This window comes from Lithobates pipiens, unplaced genomic scaffold, assembly GCF_037356315.1.
Source record: "Lithobates pipiens isolate NorthernLeopardFrog02 unplaced genomic scaffold, aLitPip1_a1.2 Scaffold_8, whole genome shotgun sequence".
NCBI classification, from domain to species: domain Eukaryota; kingdom Metazoa; phylum Chordata; class Amphibia; order Anura; family Ranidae; genus Lithobates; species Lithobates pipiens.
In genome coordinates this window covers 330,006,934-330,030,604 of record NW_027507903.1, presented here as the reverse complement: position 1 = coordinate 330,030,604, position 23,671 = coordinate 330,006,934, and the positions used below count along the sequence as shown (strand labels likewise).

Genomic DNA, 23,671 nt, shown 5'->3' with positions numbered 1-23,671 from the left:
TTCAGCCGACCCATCGACAGGTGTCATCCGGATCCAGCATCAGGGAACGCCTAGACCGTCAGGTGTCCGACTACATTGGGTTAACGGCCGATGTGGACGCTCTGAGGAGTGATGAACCCCTAGACTACTGGGTGGGCAGGCTTGACCTCTGGCCAGAGCTTGCCCAATTTGCAATCGAACTGTTGGCTTGCCCCTCATCCAGTGTCCTGTCCGAAAGGACGTTCAGCGCAGCAGGGGGGATTGTGACCGATAAGCGTACTCGCCTAGCTCACCACAGTGTTAACTACCTCACATTTCTAAAAATGAATGAGGCATGGATCTCGGAGGAATTCAACACATGTGATCAGTAGACCATGTATATGTCTATAAACAATTTTTGGAATCAAGCACACAGACCTTCTTAATTCATTTGGCTCACTTCCCTGACCCAAAAAAGCACACCGTACTATATGCCCCTACCCTCCTCTTTGAAGAGGTTGAGCGGTGTCATATTTCTACTGGGGCTGCTTATTATGAGGGGTTCCCACCATCCCTGTGCTGTGCTGACTTCCTCCTGGGTGTTCTTATTATGAGGGGCTCCCACCATCCCTGTGCTGTGCTGACTTCCTCCTGGGGGTTCTTATTATGAGGGGATCACACCATCCCTGTGCTGTGCTGACTTCCTCCTGGGGCTGCTTACGGTGCTGCTGTCAGCGCTGTATGTCACGGAGCTGCTGTCAGCGCTGTATGTCACGGAGCTGCTGTCAGCGCTGTATGTCACGGAGCTGCTGTCAGCGCTGTATGTCACGGAGCTGCTGTCAGCGCTGTATGTCACGGAGCTGCTGTCAGCGCTGTATGTCACGGAGCTGCTGTCAGCGCTGTATGTCACGGAGCTGCTGTCAGCGCTGTATGTCACGGAGCTGCTGTCAGCGCTGTATGTCACGGAGCTGCTGTCAGCGCTGTATGTCACGGAGCTGCTGTCAGCGCTGTATGTCACGGAGCTGCTGTCAGCGCTGTATGTCACGGAGCTGCTGTCAGCGCTGTATGTCACGGAGCTGCTGTCAGCGCTGTATGTCACGGTGCTGCTGTCAGCGCTGTATGTCACGGAGCTGCTGTCAGCGCTGTATGTCACGGAGCTGCTGTCAGCGCTGTATGTCACGGAGCTGCTGTCAGCGCTGTATGTCACGGAGCTGCTGTCAGCGCTGTATGTCACGGAGCTGCTGTCAGCGCTGTATGTCACGGAGCTGCTGTCAGCGCTGTATGTCACGGAGCTGCTGTCAGCGCTGTATGTCACGGAGCTGCTGTCAGCGCTGTATGTCACGGAGCTGCTGTCAGCGCTGTATGTCACGGTGCTGCTGTCAGCGCTGTATGTCACGGAGCTGCTGTCAGCGCTGTATGTCACGGAGCTGCTGTCAGCGCTGTATGTCACGGAGCTGCTGTCAGCGCTGTATGTCACGGAGCTGCTGTCAGCGCTGTATGTCACGGAGCTGCTGTCAGCGCTGTATGTCACGGAGCTGCTGTCAGCGCTGTATGTCACGGAGCTGCTGTCAGCGCTGTATGTCACGGTGCTGCTGTCAGCGCTGTATGTCACGGAGCTGCTGTCAGCGCTGTATGTCACGGAGCTGCTGTCAGTGCTGTATGTCACGGAGCTGCTGTCAGCGCTGTATGTCACGGAGCTGCTGTCAGCGCTGTATGTCACGGAGCTGCTGTCAGCGCTGTATGTCACGGTGCTGCTGTCAGCGCTGTATGTCACGGAGCTGCTGTCAGCGCTGTATGTCACGGAGCTGCTGTCAGCGCTGTATGTCACGGAGCTGCTGTCAGCGCTGTATGTCACGGAGCTGCTGTCAGCGCTGTATGTCACGGAGCTGCTGTCAGCGCTGTATGTCACGGTGCTGCTGTCAGCGCTGTATGTCACGGAGCTGCTGTCAGCGCTGTATGTCACGGAGCTGCTGTCAGTGCTGTATGTCACGGAGCTGCTGTCAGCGCTGTATGTCACGGAGCTGCTGTCAGCGCTGTATGTCACGGAGCTGCTGTCAGCGCTGTATGTCACGGTGCTGCTGTCAGCGCTGTATGTCACGGAGCTGCTGTCAGCGCTGTATGTCACGGAGCTGCTGTCAGCGCTGTATGTCACGGAGCTGCTGTCAGCGCTGTATGTCACGGAGCTGCTGTCAGCGCTGTATGTCACGGAGCTGCTGTCAGCGCTGTATGTCACGGTGCTGATGTCAGTGCTCTGTATTACGGTGCTGCTGTCAGTGCTCTGTATCTCCTGCACCCTCTTGTTTGCCTACCCTGGTCCCTGACCTTCCCTCTCCTCCATTGCCTTCATTAGCTCCATAGTCCTGAATTGTCAGAACAATTTCCCAAATAAAAAAAAAATGCTTGTAGTTATCGATCCCAAATTCACCTCATACATGTATTATGCTATTGTCCAGGTGGTGGGACTACGTGCTACCCCCTAATAATTACCCCGTGGCCGCAAATTCGACCTAAAGGTTTGCGAAATTCGCCTCCCATTGAAGTCAATGGAGCCCGCGGCGAACGGTCGTTTTCGCGAACGTTTGTGTCCGTTCGCGTTTCGCGTTCGCGAAACGTCCCGTCGGAAGTTCGTCCATCACTATCCATAACAACAGAAACATTTATGCTTTGTGCCTTTTCCATTTTAAACAAAATTGTTCAAATATTCACAAATGTGCATACTGTGTTTTGGAATTTCAGCTCAGTAGGGATGCTTGTACTCTGCTGTACTGACTTCATAACCAACCAGCAATTAATCGAAGATGTATAAACAAAGTATCTGACTGTCTGCATTTAACTAAAAGAAAAATGTTTTCAACCATTACAAAATCATTTTTCATTTTAATATTTTTAGCTTGGGTTTACTGTAGTGTTAACAAGAGAAGGTAACTATGACCCGGGGTCATTGGTTAAGCATTCAAATTATGCATTAGACAAAGACACAGTTAACACATAACTGAAAGCATTTTTCTTACAGTATAAACAAACCATAAAATTGTATGTTCTGTCTGGAACATGAAAGGCAGTAATGCAGCTTTTGAAGTGGAAGAACAACATGATATGGGGGTAAACAAAGAAAATAAATAGGTTATGGGGTGTGGCTGGGATGCAGAGTTGGGTGTTGGATTGAGAAGCCAAGATTCTAAACAGAAGTGGAATTGCTGTATTTTACTTATAGTAATTGACAGATGGCAAATAGTTACATCACATTTACATACTATCCGGGGTAACTTGATAATACATTGTCAATCACATATAGTGAACAAACCGCTGCAGTCACATGTGAAAGCATCCAGCAGCACATATAGCAAGCCATCTTCCTAAACTCAATCTCTCGTGTTCATTAGTACTCACTGTTCCTTGCAGATAGTCCCTCTAAGATAGAATCACTGCAGACACCTCTATCTGGGTACACCTCTCCCAGGTTCTCCAGAGTTATAGCCTGCTTCCAGAGAATGCTTGGTGTGGCCTAAAAGGCCTTTTGCAACCCAACTTTTCCTCTATCACCATAAGGGTCAGGAAGTCTACAGCTGGTTATAAGGGTCAAGAAGTCATCAGCCATGTCCAGGGCCTCCACTTAGCTGACTACATCTGCACACTGGTTTGATATCTTGCTCTCATGCCCCAACTGCCCTGGGGCACCTCACAACCTGGCTTGTATGTGGGCACTGACTCACCCACTACATCACTACAAGAGGACTCTAGTTAAAAGGGACCTAGCACTCGATGACACTATGCTCTGTAACCAGCCACTATTCTGGAACTGAGACACCTAGTGGAAGACTAGCTAACTGCACCTGTTTACTGTCACACTTACTCCTAATGCAGGTGATCAGACACTATAGCTGGCTACTGTGTTTTTCACCTATAGCAGCCCCTTTCCCATAAGGCAAGCAGGCCTACTGGTGCTTGGTTGCCTCCAGGACTTATACACAATGCTATAGTGCCTGGCTGCCACGCCAGGGCAGGCGCGACCAGAGCAAAGCAAACAGGTACTTGCGGCTGGCAGACAGGTAGAGTGGTTCAATGACAGTCCAGGTAAAAGGCAGGCAGAGTTCAGAGAATAGTTATCCAGTCCAAGGTCATACACTGGGAAATCCAAACTAGCAGAGCAGGGAAGACAAACAGGCAGCTTGATCAGATATTAGACATGCTCTATCACAAGGATGAGACTGAAGGTTTGGCTGGCTTATAACAGGCTTGGTCTCCACCCAGAGACTGACCACATCAATCATCTTGCTGGTAGACAAACAGACAAGAAGAAAGCCATAGCCAAAACCTGGATGCTGGAATGAGGAGCAGGAGTGCTAGATGCACCTAACACTTACATACAGATGTGAGGGGTTAGTGGGGATTTGGGAAGCAATGTTGTCTCCCCTAGAGGTAGGCCATTTGGTTGCAAATCAAGTGTTAGCGGTAGCTCAGGTTTATGGGGCTTATAGAAGGTACAAAGTATTGTATCCATGGGTCACATATTTTTTTTTAAATATTTTATATATTATAACTGCAATACCTTTTTAGATGGACTGCCCTTTAGAAGTACTGTACAATATGCTGGATCAGATTAACTGACTGCAGTATGCAGTTGTATGATAGCATGACAGTCATTTGTACTGGATTATTGGATGAAAATGTTTCTTGTTGGCTACTTTAAACTAGCACAAATGTGCTCTACTGTGTATAAAAAGGCACAAAAAAAGAGAAATCTATTTGAGAGTGTCATTCAAAGGAAATGCCAGAAAATTGAAACAGACTTGTAAAACTATTTATAAGCTAACCTGTGTTTCTTCTTATAGGTTCCACATGCAAAAGCTTTATTGAGCCATAAAGGACGATTTCCTGGCGACTTGTCCTTCAATAAGGGAGATGTTATTATCCTACAAAAACAGCTGGATGAGAATTGGTATCATGGAGAAGTAAATGGAGGAAGCGGAGTCGTTCCTGCAAGTTCAGTAAAAATTTTAAAGAAAATAGATCAACCTCCGGCACTTTGCAGGGCTCTCTATAACTTTGATCTGAAGGATAAAGACAAGGCAAAGAACAAGGATTGCTTGAAATTTTCAAAGGTACTGTAGTAGTGACTAATGCATAGGACCCTAGAGACCATGGTGAGGCAGTTTGTTACATGTGACGCTTGATGTCCTGCCCTGTTATTATGGCTATAAAATATTTGATCATACACAGCATAAATTTAATCATAGGCTGGCAGATTGCTGGTACCAAGGATGGCTACCCTTGACCCTCCAGCTGTTAGGCTAGTCAAGTCTGATGCCACTTGCATACTGATGAAAGTCAAAATGGGAAAATGAAGACGTACAAATTATGGACACTGTGCTGTAATATTACAGTACTGATTTTTTTCTGGTCTATTCACTCAGAAGTGTCATACTATGATTCATATGTTGTTTTGCTATATGAATATAGCTTATCCCGATATCCAATTCTACTTTCACACTTAAAGTACTTAGGACATGACAGAAACAGCAAAGCCATTTCAGACTGTATGGATTTCATAGTGACTGATAAGCTTTGCCAATGGAGTGTTGATTAAAACAAGCACTTTGCTCTTTTTTCCCACGCCTATGCTCATTAATGATGTTCTGATTTGGCTGCGAGGAGTTGTACAATGATTTACAAGATTAGCTACCTAATACACAAATGATGAGCTCTATCTGTCTGAATCTTGTTCTGTCACTGCTCAACTTATATAGTGTTTGCATAAATTCTGCATTTAGATTAGCAAGTTTCTGTCTGTCTACTTAGCAGTATCCAAGTAAAAGACAGATCATATAGAAATACTTCTGTACTTCTGCCAATTTGGTTTAAGAGTCTGATTTTGTTTTAATTAACACAATAAAGGGAATTTTATAATGTGGGCCATAACTGTCCTGCAGATTCAAACACCAAATGTTTTACTGGGGGTCACTACAGTTTAAACGCATACATAGCATATAATAACGTATGACCTAATACTATAGCACTATAGTTATCTGAAACACATTCACATACAATGCATTTATATCCACAAGCTATTACATTGTATATAATGGGCAGTGACATCACCACACCACATGACTGATCCGCTGTTCACTTCCCTCTCTTTTACCAAAACTCTAAATAACCACATCGACAACTTAAATCCTTTCAATTGGGTTGATACTTCATTAATATGTATTGGACACAGCTTGATACATGTAAATAATGAACAATCAAACAAATAAAACATAGCCAACTCCAGAATCCTTTATAGGGAGCCAGTTTAGCCTCCAGTCATCAAGGTTAGACTCAGTGGCTTACTTGGGCTCTCTGCTACCAATTCTACCAAATCTATAAGCCACCTGCCACCTCAGCCCGCAAAAGGAATAACCACCACCATCAGGATGGATGATTCCCTCATCTACTCCCTGACTGCCACCAAGAAAGAGCCTACCTTATCCGATCCTACATAAGCAGGTTAAGCATATAAAAAGCCCACATCCCTGAGGTGGACACCATCCAAAAATAAAAACAGCTGCCCTCCAAGTCCACATGACAAGTGGCCAGTCTTTTCCATGCAATGGCCCTATTAACTTTATTATGCACTTTGTCAAAGGCACTGCAATCCCTGACCTGTTGCCAAAATAAACACCAAAGGATCTCTAGCCAGACTAGAAGAACAGTAGGCTGCTCATCTAAAAGGGCGTCAAGTTGTGACACATCTTTCCAATAAGGGCTCTGAAGTGAAACGACCCTGAGATCGTTTTCCCCGATATGCTAAAATAAAACATCTGGGGGTCCCTCCTGAGCCACCCGATTGTGTAGCAGTGGAGAAACTTCAGCCGAAAGAAGCCCCTGAACCCCCAGCCATACCAATTTCACTTGGGATGCTGGGAAACGCAATTGCAGACCACCCAAATGCAGACCAATTGCAGTTCAGTTAAGCAACAGCAAAGGATTCACGTAAACTGGAAGCGTGAGAGGAGCACACATCCTCGTGTTTGAGGAGGGCCCCCAACCTAAGTCGAATCACCATAAATGCCACCAAATAATTAACAGGACATGTCACACAACAAGGTAATTTAAATAGATGAATAGAAATGCCATGGTGAAGCTGATCTGTCTTTAAAGAGCAAATAAAAATGTTAACAGTATCGCCCCTTTGCCAGACGTTTCTCAACTTGGGGCCTCCCAGATGTCCACTTGTTAGGTTTAACTAGTTCACCATAAAAATGCCAGGGAGAAAGCCAACACAAAAAGAGAAACTTCATAAAAAAAGTGACATAGCTAAGGTAGGGCAAAATGTCCCAGGCAACTGGCCTCTAGCAATATTTACGTTTGCACATCCTTTTCCAGCTTTTCAGTGCCTGATTAAGTGAAGTCAGGCATCTCAGTAACTTCTTTGTATAAACAGAAAACAAAATGCTCCTGCGCATAAGCGAACAACCAGACCGGCTATATAATAACACAGGCCTTGCTGCCCTCAAGGGTGGGGAACCCTAAAAGTCAAAAAGAAGGAAGAAGAAAAGGGCACACCAGCCTTGTGCATTATCCTTTGGATATGTATTTATTAAAAACGTAAAAATATCGGTAGAACAGTGGGAAAAGGCTCTGGCATTGGGGGCGAAAGTTTCCTTATCTCCATCAAATAGTATATCTCAAATGTATTTAATCCATAGGGTATATTACACTCCTCTCAAATTGTATAGATTTGGGTGTAGACAGGATGCAGAATGCCAAAGATGTGGGGACCGAAGAGGAGATTTAATACATATGATTTGGCGATGTCCAAGATTATATAGATATTGGGTAGGAATAATAGGGAAAATTAATAAAGTGTTTGGGTTATCACTAGAAGTAGAAGCTAAAATATGTATAATGGGATTGATAGAAGAAGAGGAGGTACGAAGGGATATCCATACAGCAGTCATTAGATGCCTTTTTCAGGGGAGGAAATTAATTGCGTGTAAATGGCAGAGGAGGGAAGCGCCTACAGTAAAGGAATGGATGGAAAGGGTGAAAGATAACATAAAAAAGGAGGAATACATATATAGGAAAAGAGGTAATTATGGGAAGTTTGTTAAAATATGGGGAAAGTGGGGTGTGTAAAGGGTGAGTAAGTTACAAGAGTGATGGATGAAGGAGGGTATGAATGAGAGGTGGGGAGGGGGATGGGAGAAGGGAATGAGTAATTTGTTTAAGTTTGATGTTATTCAAAATTTTCTTTTGTATAAATTGTGAATGGAATATTATTGGCGGAGGGAATGGGAGGGGGAGAGGGCTGATAGGGGGAGGGAGGATGGGATGGGGGGATAAGGGTAATTTGTTTGTAAGGGGAATTATTGTATGTGATTACTTTGTGGCAATATTTGTAAACTTGAATATAAAGCAAATAAAATAAAAAAGTTTAAACTTTAAAAAACGTAAAAAGAAAACTACTCACAAACAATTGTGTAAAATCTTGCAATATGAATTGTCATTGAGTAGCAGCATCTAGTCACAGATGAGCGGAACTCTCCAGAGATCACAGAGGAGCTCACACTAATCACTGCCACTATTCATATTGCAAGATTTTACACAGTTGTTTGTGAGTAGCTTTATTTTTTTACGTTTTTAATAAATACATATCCAAAGGATAATGCACAAGGCTGGTGCGCCCTTTTCTTCTTCTTCTTCCATCTCGGTAACTTCCTGCCAACTTCCTGTCTGTAGCTGCAGGAGACTTGCTTATAAACCACAGAAATAGATCATGCCGATTACTTCCCCACTGCATCTAACCAGCCAACCGCTCTGTCCGAACTACTGCAGTCACACCTTAACATACGCTGACCAGGTAGATGGGGCCAAAGAACTCTGAATAAATGCCCATATACCTTTTAAATGAGTGTCCAAAACCAGCCCAGACAAGGGTCGCCTCTCCACGCTTCCTACATCAGGGTCCTGAAGTGGAGGCGAAAAAGAGAATGGGCAATGTTAACAAACAATCCCAGAACATGAACTGCTTAAGTAGCAAGGTAAAACGCAAACAGAAAAGCACAAATTGCTTCAGAAGTGTAACAATGGCTGGGGAAGTGGCCGACAAAGTATTAACTAAGGAAACCACTGCCATGTTGTCAGAATGAAATTGCACTGATTTATTGTAGAGAAGGAGATCCCAAACCTCAACCGCAACTACCAATGGAAACAACTTTAGAAAAGTCAGGTTCTTTGTAAATCCAACATCAACCCAACGCTGAGGCCAAGCAGCCACACACTGCCTATCTGCAAAATATGCCCCAAACCTGAAGGATCCTGCTGCATCAGTGTACAAGTCAAAATTCGTATTTTTCTTAAGTGACTCCAGCCAGTATGAAGTACCATTGAAAGAGCCTGGAAACTCCTTATGGTGGGAAGCTAAACAGATAAAATATGCATCTTGTGAATGCGCGATGTGGTTAAAGACAAGCGCTGCAAGAAAATTCAAACAACTGGTAATGCTGTGCACACAAAGTTCAATTTACCAAGCAGCAAATGTAACTGCTTCACCTCTAAGGCCTAGGGTTGCCACCTCATCTCTTGAAACCCAAACACATATGAATTACACAGGTTCTAAGGCTAATTTAATGCAGATAAGGCACCAAGCAAGTTTAATTACCACCTTAATCAGCCACAGAACCTGTGTAATTAATATGTGTTTGGCTTTAAAGGGATGAGGTGGCAACCCTACTAAGGCCATGTCGATACTGCTATTAAATCTGAGATTTTGTCAGCAGGAAGCACAAAAACGCCTCGCATGGAGTCCATTTATATTCTAAAAAATTTGATGATGGTGGCAGGCCCTTCTGTCCGGAACACTACATTGCCTGAAAATGTGTATAAGACTGAGAGCAGGAGCTTAACCAGGAATCACTGGGACTGACACAGAGAAAGTTGTCACAATAATGGACATCATAACGATAACGACCACTAAGGAGGGAGCAGAACATCACCCCCCTCACTACTAGAGGACCTGCCACCTTTACTAGGTACCGTGCTTATCGACTGGTTGCTTGTTTCTTGAACTTGGTTACTCTTAGCAACTACACTCCTCTTCATGTGTTGCTGAGCTAACCCTTTTGTAGTAGTGTTACTTCATCCCCTGTACTTTGAACTCTGACAACCCATTTTAGGTATGGGCTGAAAAACTATGCACAAGAAATAGAGCAGCCCATGGGGAACACACCTGTCAACAAAATAAGACCTGTCAAAATGACAACGCAGAAGAAGTAAACTATCAGGATGAACCAGTAAAAGTTGGAAGTCCACTTCTATATCTGTTTTCACCTTAAAGGCGCTGGATCCTAATTACTAAAGAAAGGGCTGCATTTAAAGATATGTAGGAAAAAAGATGATGGAGCTGTTGATCCTTACTAATGCAATTGTTGACTGACTCCTCTTTCAGAAATGATAAGTGATGTATCATGTGAAATTTGCCTACTTCCACTTTGGGGACCACCCCTAAAGTGGATTCCACTAAATTGGGAAGCAGAGGCTCCAAAAAAGGTCCTGCAATGTGGCCCAAAGCAACCTCCTTTTCCAACTCCCCTCAGAAAATCTCTGGGTGTTGACAAGCAGATTGTAAATTCTGCAATGCTGTTATATTGTGTGTGTGGGGGGGGGGGGAGGGGGGTGTCACAGGAGATAACAACAAAACCATGAACAAAGCCTTCTTCCAACAGTGTCACTGCCTGTATGTCAGGTTGCCTATCAAGCAAGGGTTGAATCTCCTCTATGTCCTCTATGCTTTTTTTGGTACAGTGACAGATGGGGTGGCCATCCCCGCATCCCAAGCACTCATGCTGGAAACGACAAGAGGAACCCCACTTGCATTAGGGATCATTATAAGGCTAGCAGACACCCTTTTTGATGGTTCCCTGTTCATGGGAAGTGCCAGGCTCAAAGGGAGAATGTGCCCCCTTTGGAATTAATGACCCACATCCATATACCAATGTCTCTATTATCCCAGCTCTAAATGAACAAGCATAAGCTGCCTAAACTGTTCATCATGCCTGAGCCAGGCAGTCTCCTCAAAAACCCTCCCAAATGGAATCAAGATAGCAAAAAAGGACTGAACATGGCTCCAGTTGTTTCTCACCCTCAACACTATCCAGGGTCATAAAAGCCTGGAGCCCATTCCCAAAAGTATGAGGAATCAAGGAAAAACACTGCCCATCATCATCTTCCTCCTTGTGGTGCTGTTTACCCTTTTCCCATTTTTCTCTCTGGAAATACTCCCACAGAAGTAAGGTGTCAAACTTAGCACTTTGCTCCTGCCGACAGTATGATTAAGGATTGGCCCATTGGTGCCTGATGATCCCAGGGCCACTGCCACCCTGCTCTGCAAAGATGTTGTCTGAGGTGTAGATTGGCTTCCATCACTAATTCCTCCCGACTGAGATACCTGTGGTCATCCAGGGGTTAAGGTAACCACAGATGGTTTGCCACTCCTCTCTCCATCAATCCTGTGCTGCCCTGGCCCAGCATCCCAAATTACAGAGCTGACTGCCGGGTGAGGGGGGGGCAGGATTTCAACCCCCAGAAACTCTTGCTCAGGTAGAGCAACCAGCTCAGCAGCAGGATCACCTGGGGATGTGGAGGATCATTCAGTAACGCCACTCTCCACCTGCTGCCAGCACCAGGGCAGGATTCCCTGCTTCCCAGGTGCTGCAGAGCCCAAGGTGGAGAGGAGCCGAGAATGGGGAATCCTGCAACCAGACCCAGCAGACAGTCTTCTCCATGACATGCCGCCTCCTGGCAGAGTTGATCAATCAGTCACTCCATGGAGATAGAGTTAGGCTTGCGTGGGGGAAAATAATTAAATTGTGGGAGCACATGGAGGGTAAAATCGGGAGAGAAAATTTGGACAACTTGTTCTCTCCTGAAGACGTGCAGACTGAGGGGACCAATAGATCACGGGGCAAGATATGATCCAAAAAAAAACCCTTCTTTTTTCTTTCCCTATCAATAACACGATACCTAAATTTACGCCACCCCTTTTCCCACATTCACCCATACTCTTAACACTTTTTGATGCCAATTCTTATCCCGAAGGAACCATCCCCAGTCATGATGCCTATTGTGTTTATAACACAGGGCATTGTTTTACAGACTGTAAGTAGAGCCTCAAAATTTAAGCGTGTCTAAAGTAGTATTCTACCGTAAAATGAGTTTCCTTCCTGTACCTCATTACCAGGCCAAAGGTCTCCATAACGCAGGTTCAGATCCAGTTGCTATTGGATAACGACCACTAAGGAGGAAGCAGAACATCACCCCCCTCACTACTAGAGGACCTGCCACCTTTACTAGGTACCGTGCTTATCGACTGGTTGCTTGTTTCTTGAACTTGGTTACTCTTAGCAACTACACTCCTCTTCATGTGTTGCTGAGCTAACTCTTTTGTAGTAGTGTTACTTCATCCCCTGTAGTACTTTACAGACCCAAGTTCCTTGAAACATGCTAGAACCAACTTGCACCCCTTTGAGCAACTTCAAACCAAGCTCAGAATGGTTAATATAACTTTACTGAACATAATATGGCATACAGTTCAATATGAACAACATCCTTTCCTGAATCCTAACTAAAATAATGTTGTGGCCAGTAATACAGTACCTCCATGAGGTGAGAGTCCATTATGGCATTGTCTATGGCTTGGAAGTCTGCAATTCCCTGTTCCTTCAGCAGCACCACTAAGATCCTGCAACATTGAAACCACTGATACCCTCATTCAGCCCCGGACCTTAGCTGTTCCCCCTTTTTATAGCACCGGACCAAAATCCAGGGAACTGAGCTAAAACATTTAACCCCTTCCCCAGGCTGAGTCGGCTGCTGGCTAACTAAACTGTACACACTTTTCAACCTGCTTACAAGTTTATTTTATTACTGTGATCAGTTCTCTGTAAGTTTTAACGAACTGCCATTTTATTTTTCTTTCATCCCTTCTTAGTTTTTTGGCAATGTACAGTATATGTTCAATTTACATATTGCAGCTTGTGCTACCATTTTTAATGTATACATTCAGAGAGAATTTATGTCTCTGGCCTCAGAATACAACTTTGCTGTGTGCCTAAAGACAAACATGAGAAAGTTGTGTTCAAACTGACTCAGGGACACATACTTCCTGCTGAGTGGCTTTAATATCCAACCATATTCATCCTGGCATTCATCATCAGCTCTTGCGTGTCCTGCTAACTACATTTTATAGTTGCCAATATCTTTGATTTCAGATGACATTAGATAGGTGTAGATCAGATATTGGTCAGTTGCATCTGCCCTAGTTTCCTTCTAGAGTATTGCCCACTAGATGGCATTAGAAAGGATATACAGTATGGGGCAGCTCTGGTGCTTCTGGTCCAAGCATTGTCAGGACGAGATGTGCAGCTCTCAGCTTTAAGTACTATAGTACACAGGACTTTCTATATGTGCAACCCATAAGAGCCACAGTTTCAATTATATGCCTGGTTCACTAAATTTTGCCAATGCAAAGTGTTTGTAAAAGAGTGCAGGATTAGTGCTCAATAAAAGGAACATGCAAAACAATAGCAACTGCTGGGCAAGCAGCGGGAAGCACAAGCTAAGCAGAAACTGGTGAATAAACTTTGAGCGGTTACTAATCAGTAATGGATGTGATTAATGACTGTGGTGGGCATTAGGTGCTGCATGTCCCTCAGTAGCACATCAGTCAGATATCTGGTGATAGTTTTGCATTTTTTTCTGTATTGTTGCAACATTTCTAATTACAAACTACTTTGGATGTAGCCTTAGTACTTGGTAGGGATACTGTTAAGTGCATTTCTATATATATTCATACTTATTATTTTCAGAGATGAAAAATGCAATTTAAAATACATTTGCATTTCATTTTTAAAAAGTATAAATACTAAATATTATACTTTAATTTTTAGCATTTGCAGCCAGCAGTCTACAGTCAGACAACTAGCATGTTTTGTTTAACATACAGTATTTTATTGTATTTGCAGTGATATTAATATAGTATATAGCACGTCCCAGGGCAGACCTACCAATGTAATTTGCTCCATGACTTTATCAAATAAAAAGGGCTGTACGAATGCTTAAAAGTGTGGTTTTTAATAAAATAACTACCTCTAAATTTTTACTATGTAATAGGTATATATGTTTATCACATACATATACTGTATGTTTGGCATCTGTATGGGAAAATCTTTATATGTAATGGTTTGCACTTTGTTCCTTTTAATTTAAGTTCATGAATTTCATATGCAATATTAAAGCTGAATTTCAGGCAGATATAAAAACTCAAATCAATGCAGTTATATAATAATTAAAACAAATTAAATGTATTTTAAAAGCAACTAGAGTGCCTATTGTAACTAGTAATTTCTTGTTCAGAAGCACCCAGACTGGTAGAAGGAGGGCTATCACTAGGAACCAATCAGGTCTGCTGCATGCATATGAACTGACAAAGAATATGCTGACAGGAGGATAGAGCAGAGGTATGAGCTGCTGCTCCTTCTCTGTCCAATGACAGGCTGTGACTAGGGAAGCGTCCCAGCACTGTTGCTTAATTGGAAGAGTCAGGCCACCAGCCTGGCTGTACAGTCTGACAGAGCTGTGTTAATTTAAGCAATGGATAGACGCGTATACAAATGCTGTAGCAGGTAAAACCTCCCCTATAGATATATTTTAACCGTGTATTTATGTTTGCCTGGAGGTTACCTATGTTTAAAAGAAAAGGCACAAAAAAACAGTGGCAATCAAATTATATGGATTGTGAGTTTTTTTTAAACATATGAAAATAAAGGTTATTATGTAATACGTCAAAAAGTAAAGCTGAGGATAGTATGAAATGTGACATTGTCTTCCTAAAACAAAAGGTGGTGACCAATCATCATTTCTATAATAAATCCATAAAACATGCATATTTTTTCTCATTTGCATGACAAAAATATTGTTTTTCACAGTTTTATGTCCTCACAGTTTTATAAAGTAAATTAAATGTTACCTTTCCTCATGTTATATTTAGAGATAGAAGGCCTGCAATCATCCACCCATGCTGCTATGACGTTGAAACAAAATCATACAGACCAATCAAATTCATGATGTTATTTTCTGCTGCAAATTTTACTGTTTGCAAGTTTTTTGGAACAAGTCCAGTGTGTTTCCAAAACCTTTAAACCAGTAAATGTTCAAGTTTAAACAACTATTTTAATAATATATAACAACTAGATATTCACTATTCTAGAGTAGCAATAATATATTTCATGTAATGCATGAAAGTTAAAACACAAATTTGCTTCTCATTTTGGTTTTCAGAAAATGTAGAAAAATAAAGAGTACATTTCTTGGCTCAGGTACTTTTATTTGTTTGGGTGATATATTCATTCTACCAGCATATGGTTTCCATGCTCATTGTTCTTCAAGTTTGTTTAAGCACAAGCAGCATCCATCATGCTATCAGCAGGAATGTAGTAGAGGCTAGAGTAGGCTAGGTGATAGTACTGCTCAATTTACAACCATATCTCCAATGGTGGTGGGTTCGGACATGGGATTTTAGGAGGAGACCCTGAAGACTGTCAACAACAAAGCAAGTGACTGAACTTTGCTAAAACCCAAACCAAACTATGATCACTTTTAAAATGAGTTCCTTATTCAGTTTTCTTTTTAAACGTGAATATATTGCACACATCTTTTAGATTGTAAGCTCTTCTGAGCAGGGTCCTCTTAATCCTCTTGTATTTAATTGTATTGTAACTGTATTGTCTCCCTTTTATATTGTAAAGCGCTGCGTAAATTGCTGGCGCTATATAAATCCTGAATAATAATAATAATAATGTGTGGTTATGGATGAAGTGTTTATTGTAATATCCTAACAACTTCCTGTCTTCATTACAGGATGATATAATTAGTGTAATTCGAAGAGTGGACGATAACTGGGCAGAAGGCCGGTTGGGAGATCAAGTAGGCATTTTCCCCCTGCTCTTTGTAGAGGTATGAAAGGCATGCACATTCTGCTATTTTGCAGTGAAAAATGTATACATATCTATAAAATCTGTTTTATATTATTATTATAACACAAATCTTCTGCACTGCATGTATGAGATCCTACCTTAGTAACTTATAAAAACATAAATACGGTAGGGGTTGATTTACTAAAACTGGAGAGTGCAAAATCTGGCGCAGCTCTGCATAAAACCAATCCGCTTCCAGGGTTTCTTTTGTCAAAGCTTGAACAAGCTTAAGTTTGAAGCTGATTGGCTACCATGCACAACTGCACCATATTTTGCACTCTCCAGTTAGTAAATCAACCCCATGGTGTCCAGCGTAGGGCCATTATGGAATTTTAGACAAAAATATTGTCTGTGTAATATTGTCCTACTGTCAGCAGAAAGATGCAGGCACACACATCATTTCTGTAGTCATAGGAGATTTTAGTGACCCCTATTTTAGTTTTAGTGATAATTTCAATACATATCCATTAGATACCAAACCTACAGTGCCTGGATGTGAAAATCAAATAACACCATATGGTAATGATTTTAAATGGAACTTAAAAATCATGACACGGGTATTGTAAATGTGCTGACTCCCTTAATTCCCTTAACCTGTCACATTCCCTTAAACCAAATCTAAGGGTGAGAGGGTCTGAATATTCGTTCAATGCTGTTCAAATAATTTGAACACTAGGTGACCATCCGTAATTCCACCTCTAATACTGTAACGGGTAAAACCTTCCACACAGACTTCAGGCTCCAACCAAGACAAGTGTTGACATACTCTCCTTACATCTATAAATGCTGTTAATGCTTAGTTACCCTGGTACCACAAACTCAGTCATGCAGGTCTTACACCTATGCCTCTGTCTCAAGCCCCAGACCTGTCCTTTTGATTGAGTGACCTAGAAATTCTTATTTCCCTTGGGGATGCTACAGTTTGAGGAAATGTTACTTTCATTGTGTGTATTTATACTTGTAGTTGCTTAGCAAAACAGCTAATGTTGCCCATTGAAGTGCTTAATAACAGACTGGCAACAGGTTATAAAAAATACACAGATGCAGCACCGCCCAAAGCAATCTAGATCCCTATACGTTCATTTCAACTAATCAGGGGGTCTCAACAAACACTGGCTATTAGTACCTGCAGTCGTGTATGAGGTAGTCACATTAGTGGAAGTGGTTTAAGGGTCTTTTGTACTATGTACTATTGACAATTGTTTCTTAGGCTATTGGACAACAGGGATGACTGTTTAAATAATTTTGCGTTTATGTCATCATTGGCCTAGCTATGATTATATGTATTTTTTTGCAGCTAAATAGCACCGCCAACCAACTTCTGGAGTCAAATAAATATAAAAGGAAAGATGCAAATAACATGACCGTCATCCCCTCTCCTCTGAAGAAGTCTCCCTCCAATGTTATATCTGAATCTGCAGCAACACATCAGGTTTCACAAGGCAGGAGAAAGAGGCAGTTCCTGATCACAAGTGCCCTAAATACTCTAAACAAGATGGTACATTCTCCATCAGTAAGGCATACTCCAGAAATTAGCATGCCCATTCTTATCAGTTCGAGCAATACAGCACTGATTGAGAAGGCCAGATTCCTGTCCAATACACCCAACCAGGTAATGTGGCATTTTCTTGTTATTATTCTAAGGGGCCCTCAAAGTTGTGGATTCAAACAGTTGTGATTTTCTGAAGTAAAATACTATTGCTTTCTGTTGTTACTCTCACAGGTTTTGTTACCACATTTTGCGTTTGATTTTGTACCAGCAAGTGTTGAAAAAATTGATTTTTAGAGGATTGTCCAGCAACAATACAAGAGTAAATTTGTAAAGAAGTATAAAAATATTCCTCTCCTTTTTCTATTAATTAGTATATTAGATCATATTCTTCTTAGCTTTGTGAAGGTTACAGGGCCAACCTGTTTAGAAGATCAGTGCAAACTTCCTTTTGCCCAGGCCAGACTCAAGTTTTTGTTGGGAAAATCCGAGATGTTCCATTGGCAGATTCTGTGTCTGCCCTAGAGCATCTTGGTTGACACAGATACAGTATATGGAATGTAGATTGGCTTCTGAACTACAAGCATCTTATTAAAACTCAGCTTGCTATTACTTGTTAAAACCCATGCAAATCAGAACTCCCAGCAAATATAAATGGAAAACATGCTCTAGTTAGGAATACTTTTATTCAATAACATCAAAGGATAGCTGTATGTTTGTGTAGGAAATACTTTGCGCTGATCACAACCTTGTTGTGCCATTGCTCCCTTACGTAGATCCACCTATGATCACAAGCCGCTATGGAATGATATCCAACTTGAGGGAGAACATACTGGCTTGTCTCCAGATTGCAGTCACAAGCAAGCCTTTTTACAGAAGAAGTATCAAAGCTCAGAGTATGAAAGTCAGTCAGGCAACTAGCATTTTTTTCTGTGTTTTTTTTTATTGCGGTTACCCATTTGTGGACTTTTCCCATTATCACCTGTCTGGGTGTTATCCAAGTCATTGCTGTGAGGTCACATTTCCATTCTCCACTTACTAAAGTTCATCCTAGATATTTTTCTTAGGACAATCAAGTGTGTACCCAGGAGGAACTTCCCTCTGCTTCTGGGTAGGAAAGTCTCCTCAAAGCAGGTACACACAGCAATCAAAAAAGACTAGAAGCTGGAGAGGGAGGTATTTACACAGAATTACAGCAGGTAGTCACATAGGCAACTGCAGCCTCTGAAAATCTGAAAAATGGTGTCACTATTTGGCTTTAGGCCTCATGCATAGGAATGCGCACATGGTGTTCCAGATGTGCCTGGGCATGCCTTAATAACCCCAGGTGGTTCAGATTCCCACTGCTGCCTAGGTCCCTGTGTCACACCACCCTTAGCCCGCAGTGCTGCCAGCCTCTCTCCTTTCCTCTTTTGCTGGCTGCTTCGGGGCATATTTCAGAATGGAGAGCAGTTGAAGGGGCTGGTAAATATGTCATTGATGGGCTCCTTCCTTTTCGGACCAGTACCGATTACTCACTGTGTTCATTCATTACTGAAACATAGTAAACTGTTTAGTATGCTTCAGTTTGTAAATGAACAAGAAGTTGCCCAGCACAGAGCATTTTCCATTCATTCACTGTCCAGTGCAGCTGAGTATGCAGAGAAAGGGACTTGGGGTTCTCAGTCCCTTTCCCAATCGCAAAATTTGGACATCAGGGGTCTGTTTAGACCCTTGATATTTCACCAAAGTCACCCAATGGTGCTCCTAAAAATTTTTTTAAAAAATATTTAAATCATTTGTAAAATATAATATAAAAAAAAACTACTGACACTGTCCATTGGTCTACTGACACTGTCTTCTGCCCTATTGACACCATCCACTGTTCTACTGACACCAACAATTACCCTACTGACACATTCACTGCTGTACTGACTGACACCAACCTCTGCCTTACTGACATGTCCAATGCTCTACTGACACCGTCCATGTTTTATTACATTTTAAAATGAATTTATAAGAGTGTATGTGTCTGTATGTGTATGTCTATGTACAGTATATTCAGTGCCTTAAAAAAAGTATTCATACCCCTTGAAATGATCCACATTTTGTCATGATGCAACTAAAAACGTAAATATATATTATATTGGGATTTTATGTGACAGACCAACACAAACTAAGTGGAAGCACTGTGATAAATCGTTTTCATTTTTTTTTACAAATAAATATGTCAAAAGTTTGGCATGCATTTGTATTGCAGCAAAAGGTGGTTCTACAAAGTATTGACTCGGGGGGCTGAATACAAATGCATGCCACACTTTTCACATATTTATTTGTAAAAAATATTGAAAACCATTTATCATTTTCCTTCCACTTCACTATTATGTGCCACTTTGTGTTGGTCTATCACATAAAATCTCAATAAAATACATTTATGTTTTTGGTTGTAACATGACCAAATGTGGAAAATGTCAAGGAGTATGAATACTTTTTCAAAGCACTGTATGTAATGTTTTGCTGCCCAGAAGAAGTGTGCTTACTGCCGCAATCATTCTCTGTGCAATGTTACATGTGAGGGGACCTGGATCTTGAGAGCCTGCACTGTGGATCAGTGTTTTATTTGCTGAATATCAGCAGACTCCTGACCATCAAGAGAGGGCCACTGCCTACTAGTGCTGGGTGCTAGCTTGAGAGGGAAAATCCTTTCGCAAACCTGTGTGGAAATGCCTGGAGAGTGCCTACTGTTGTAAGAGGCCTCTTGGCCACTGACTTTTCTTGTTTCCTGGTTCTTTGAGATAGTTCTGTCCCAGTGGGGTTGCCTTAACGCCCCTTTATTTTGGGAACAATCTAGTGCCTGTTTGGATTACAAAGACTGTACTGAAGGAAAGCTTGCTAATCACGATAGTATACTGTAAGCTATAGATATATTACTTTTATCTGCTTGAAGGTGTGGAGGGGGTTCCCTGAATCCTCTGAATACATGAGGATATTGTGCTGAGGCCCCAAGATAAAACACTGTGATGAGGGAGGTATAGTAGGGGATAATTTTCACAAAATGGCCAGTCTAAAAGCTTGGGCTTCTTGGTCTATAACAGTGATGGTGAACCTTGGCACCCCAGATGTTTTGGAACTACATTTCCCATGATGCTCTAGTACGCTGCAGAGAACATGAGCATCATGGGTAATGTAGTTCCAAAACATCTGGGGTGCCAAGGTTCGCCATCACTGGTCTAGAACATTTTACAGTGCTCAGAATTCCACATTTTGTTTTCGTGCAAGTCATAACAGTTAAGTCATTCAGAACCAAATGACAGATTTGTTAGGTGTTCTCACAACCTACAATTATATAAGTTATTTTCACTGACTTTTTATGATGGGTGTACTGACAATAAAACAGACATAGTGCCACATGGTGTAAAAAAAAAAACAATAAAAATGTAATTGAAACAAAAGGGATTTGTTTCAAATTAAAGCAGAGGTTATTGTTTCTTAAGTGAACACGGTCCTATTAATTTTAAATATGTATAAGCTGTTATCAGAAGAATACAGGTGTTTTTCTCCAAGCTCATAATTTGCATTACTCCATATACTATTGCAGTGACTGAAATGGACAAAATCCAGAGAAAAATAATTCATATATAAGTTTTGCTTTTGACTGGCAGGTCTGAAAATGAAGGAATGTTTGAGTTCTCACTGAATCATTTCATTTTGTTCTGAAGATATAGGCCTCATGCACACAGGGCTTTTAGTCCCAGTACACGAGACTCTGGTGTTTTGGTGCAGGTAAAGGAAGTGCAGGTTCACCATATAGCCATCCTGTAAAACTCTGAGACACAAAAAGCTGCTATGGCAGGACAGAACTGGACAATGCACCAAGTAGTACTAATGTTCAGGGAGGTATGTACCCAAGGATGAATGCTTGAACAGACTGCTTACGTTGCAGGCATTTGTCCTTGGGTTCATACTGTCTTCAATATTGGTACCACTCGTTCACTGTCCAACCCTGTCCAGCTGAAGAAGATTCTGTGCATCGGCACTTACACATTTAAGAAACAGATCTTGGGCGTGACAGCGTCATGACGTAGGGGGCGTGGCCTCGGAGCTCGATCCTCCGCGTCCTCCCTGCTCTCCCTCGCCTCCCCTCCGCCTCCCGCCGTACTTAGCGCGGCGTACTGCTCGGACGCACGAGCCCCACAGACCGGCCAGCTGACTCGGACGCCGGAGGGGGTACTGTATCGATGGAGAAGCTGAGCAGACCGGACAGCTGACTCAGGCGCCGGGGACATACCGGGATGAAGTGTGATATCGCCGCTCTCCGCCTGCCACACACCCGGTACATGCTGGCTGATTGATCCACATCCCCGCAGACCCTTGTTTTCCTGCTCGTACTTCCCAAGCAGCGCAGAGATTAAAGACAGGAGCCTCTGGAAGAACAATGCTGACGGCGGAACGCCGGGACAGACTTTGCATGACTGAACCAGGGAGGTGGTAAGCTTGACAGCCTGTGAGGGCTCAACACAGCTATACAGCATATCTGCTTGTTGTTACCAGTGAGGGGAGTGTGGTGGCAGTGACAGGGGGAGGAAGACCTGGGACTGGAGAGTGTCCCAGGAAATGTAAGGACCCGACAGTAACCCCCCATAGGTATACCGGAAGAGGGGTACCTGTATCCTATACGGAAATTATATTGAAGAACTATTTAAGAGCCAAGGTGTTACTGTATTGCTGAAGTTCCACCACTGCATATGTGTTTTTGAGCCTTCTTAAAGTAAACAGCGGAAAAAAAAAAAAGGAACTGTCCCATAGACTAATGTGGGAGAAATAACCAAAGTACCTACAGTGAACATCGTTTTATGCTTGCCCTGAGATGAAATAATAGAGGTTTGAAGGAGAACAATGGTGACTGGTATTGCCTGATGTGAATCTGCTTAATTGGTGGACTGGTAATATTGGAGACTATCTATGACGTGGTATCCTGAAAGTAAAATCTCCTACAGTGTTTAGTAAAAATTAGTTAAATGGACTTTTTTGCCGGAGCAGGTGGAAGGAAGAAGCTCATTTATGTACTTTATCCGGACTTCTGCTTGATATTATTCTGGGTTATACGGTGCCTTAGTAATTAATGTAGTGTGAAGCAAGGTGGGGACAGACTAAAGACGTAGATAGTGGGCTGGGATATGAAATAAATCCCTGGGGGATTTAGAGAAAACGTAGGGGGTAAGGGTGCTGGAGGGCCTATTGGTCAGCTGAATATACTAGTGCCGTTCTGTTGGCTGTGGGGAATTCCCCCCGCCTTTGTGCATCATGAAGGGGAAATTGAGTAAAACTAAATCGATTACCCCAGCTTCAAGCCCGGTAGGGATCCAAAGGTATATGGCGGCAAATTCCACTATAAGAGAAGAGGAGATTGGGAGCCCTAGGGTGGAGAAACCTGTGCGGGTGGGATCTAGCAGGCAGAGGGGGGGTGAAAGCAGAATAGAGAGGAGTATCCCCGCAAAGCTATCTGAGACCCAGAAGAACGGAGTGGCCACACAGGGGGATGGGGGAAGACAGGAGGAGGTGCAGGAGGAGGGGGAGCGAGATGTGGAGGAAGGAGGGATACCCCCGGGAGGTTATGGACGGCCTTCACCCTTAGAACAAACCTCACACCTAAAAGAGATGCTCGGGCAGATGTTTGCAAAAATGGAAACCTCCCTCAAGGTAGAAATTGCCACAATAAGGGTAGATATCGGGCAAGTATTGGGGAGAGTAGAGGAGATAGAAAATAGAGTAGAGACCCACGAACAGAAAATAGAAGAAATACTAGAGCAGGTCACAGCACTACGGAAGGGAAATAGGGCATTAATGCACAAGTTAGAAGACCAGGAAAATCGCAGTAGGAAAAAGAACTTACGGATAAAAGGTCTTCCTGAGTCTCATAATAACTTAACACTTAAAGAAGTAGCTCAACAAATATTCAATCCACTGTTAGATAGGGAAATCTCAGAACCACTAAGAATAGATAGAATACATAGGATAACACGATCCTCAGGAATGAGGTCAGAATCCCTGCGAGATGTAATAGTGAGGTTTCACTATGTTGAGGAAAAGATTCAGGTGATGGGAAGGATTAGAACAAATCCAGGGCTGTCCCACGGGGGCGCAGAACTGCAGATCTATTCGGACTTAGCAGTAGAGACCTTAAGGAGAAGGAGGCGGCTTAAACCGTTTACGGAAATGATGGTGGCAG

General features: G+C 42.8%; 1 protein-coding gene across 1 annotated transcript in view; it reads left to right on the top strand.

Moving 5' to 3' along the window:
* Positions 1-23,671, top strand: part of SH3RF2 (SH3 domain containing ring finger 2) — a 192,160-nt gene that overhangs the window by 113,823 nt on the left and 54,666 nt on the right. The window contains exons 3-5 of the mRNA XM_077473005.1: positions 4,791-5,060; positions 15,859-15,954; positions 17,272-17,586. Of these exons, the coding sequence (XP_077329131.1) occupies positions 4,791-5,060; positions 15,859-15,954; positions 17,272-17,586 (681 nt within the window). The remainder of the gene's footprint in view (positions 1-4,790; positions 5,061-15,858; positions 15,955-17,271; positions 17,587-23,671) is intronic.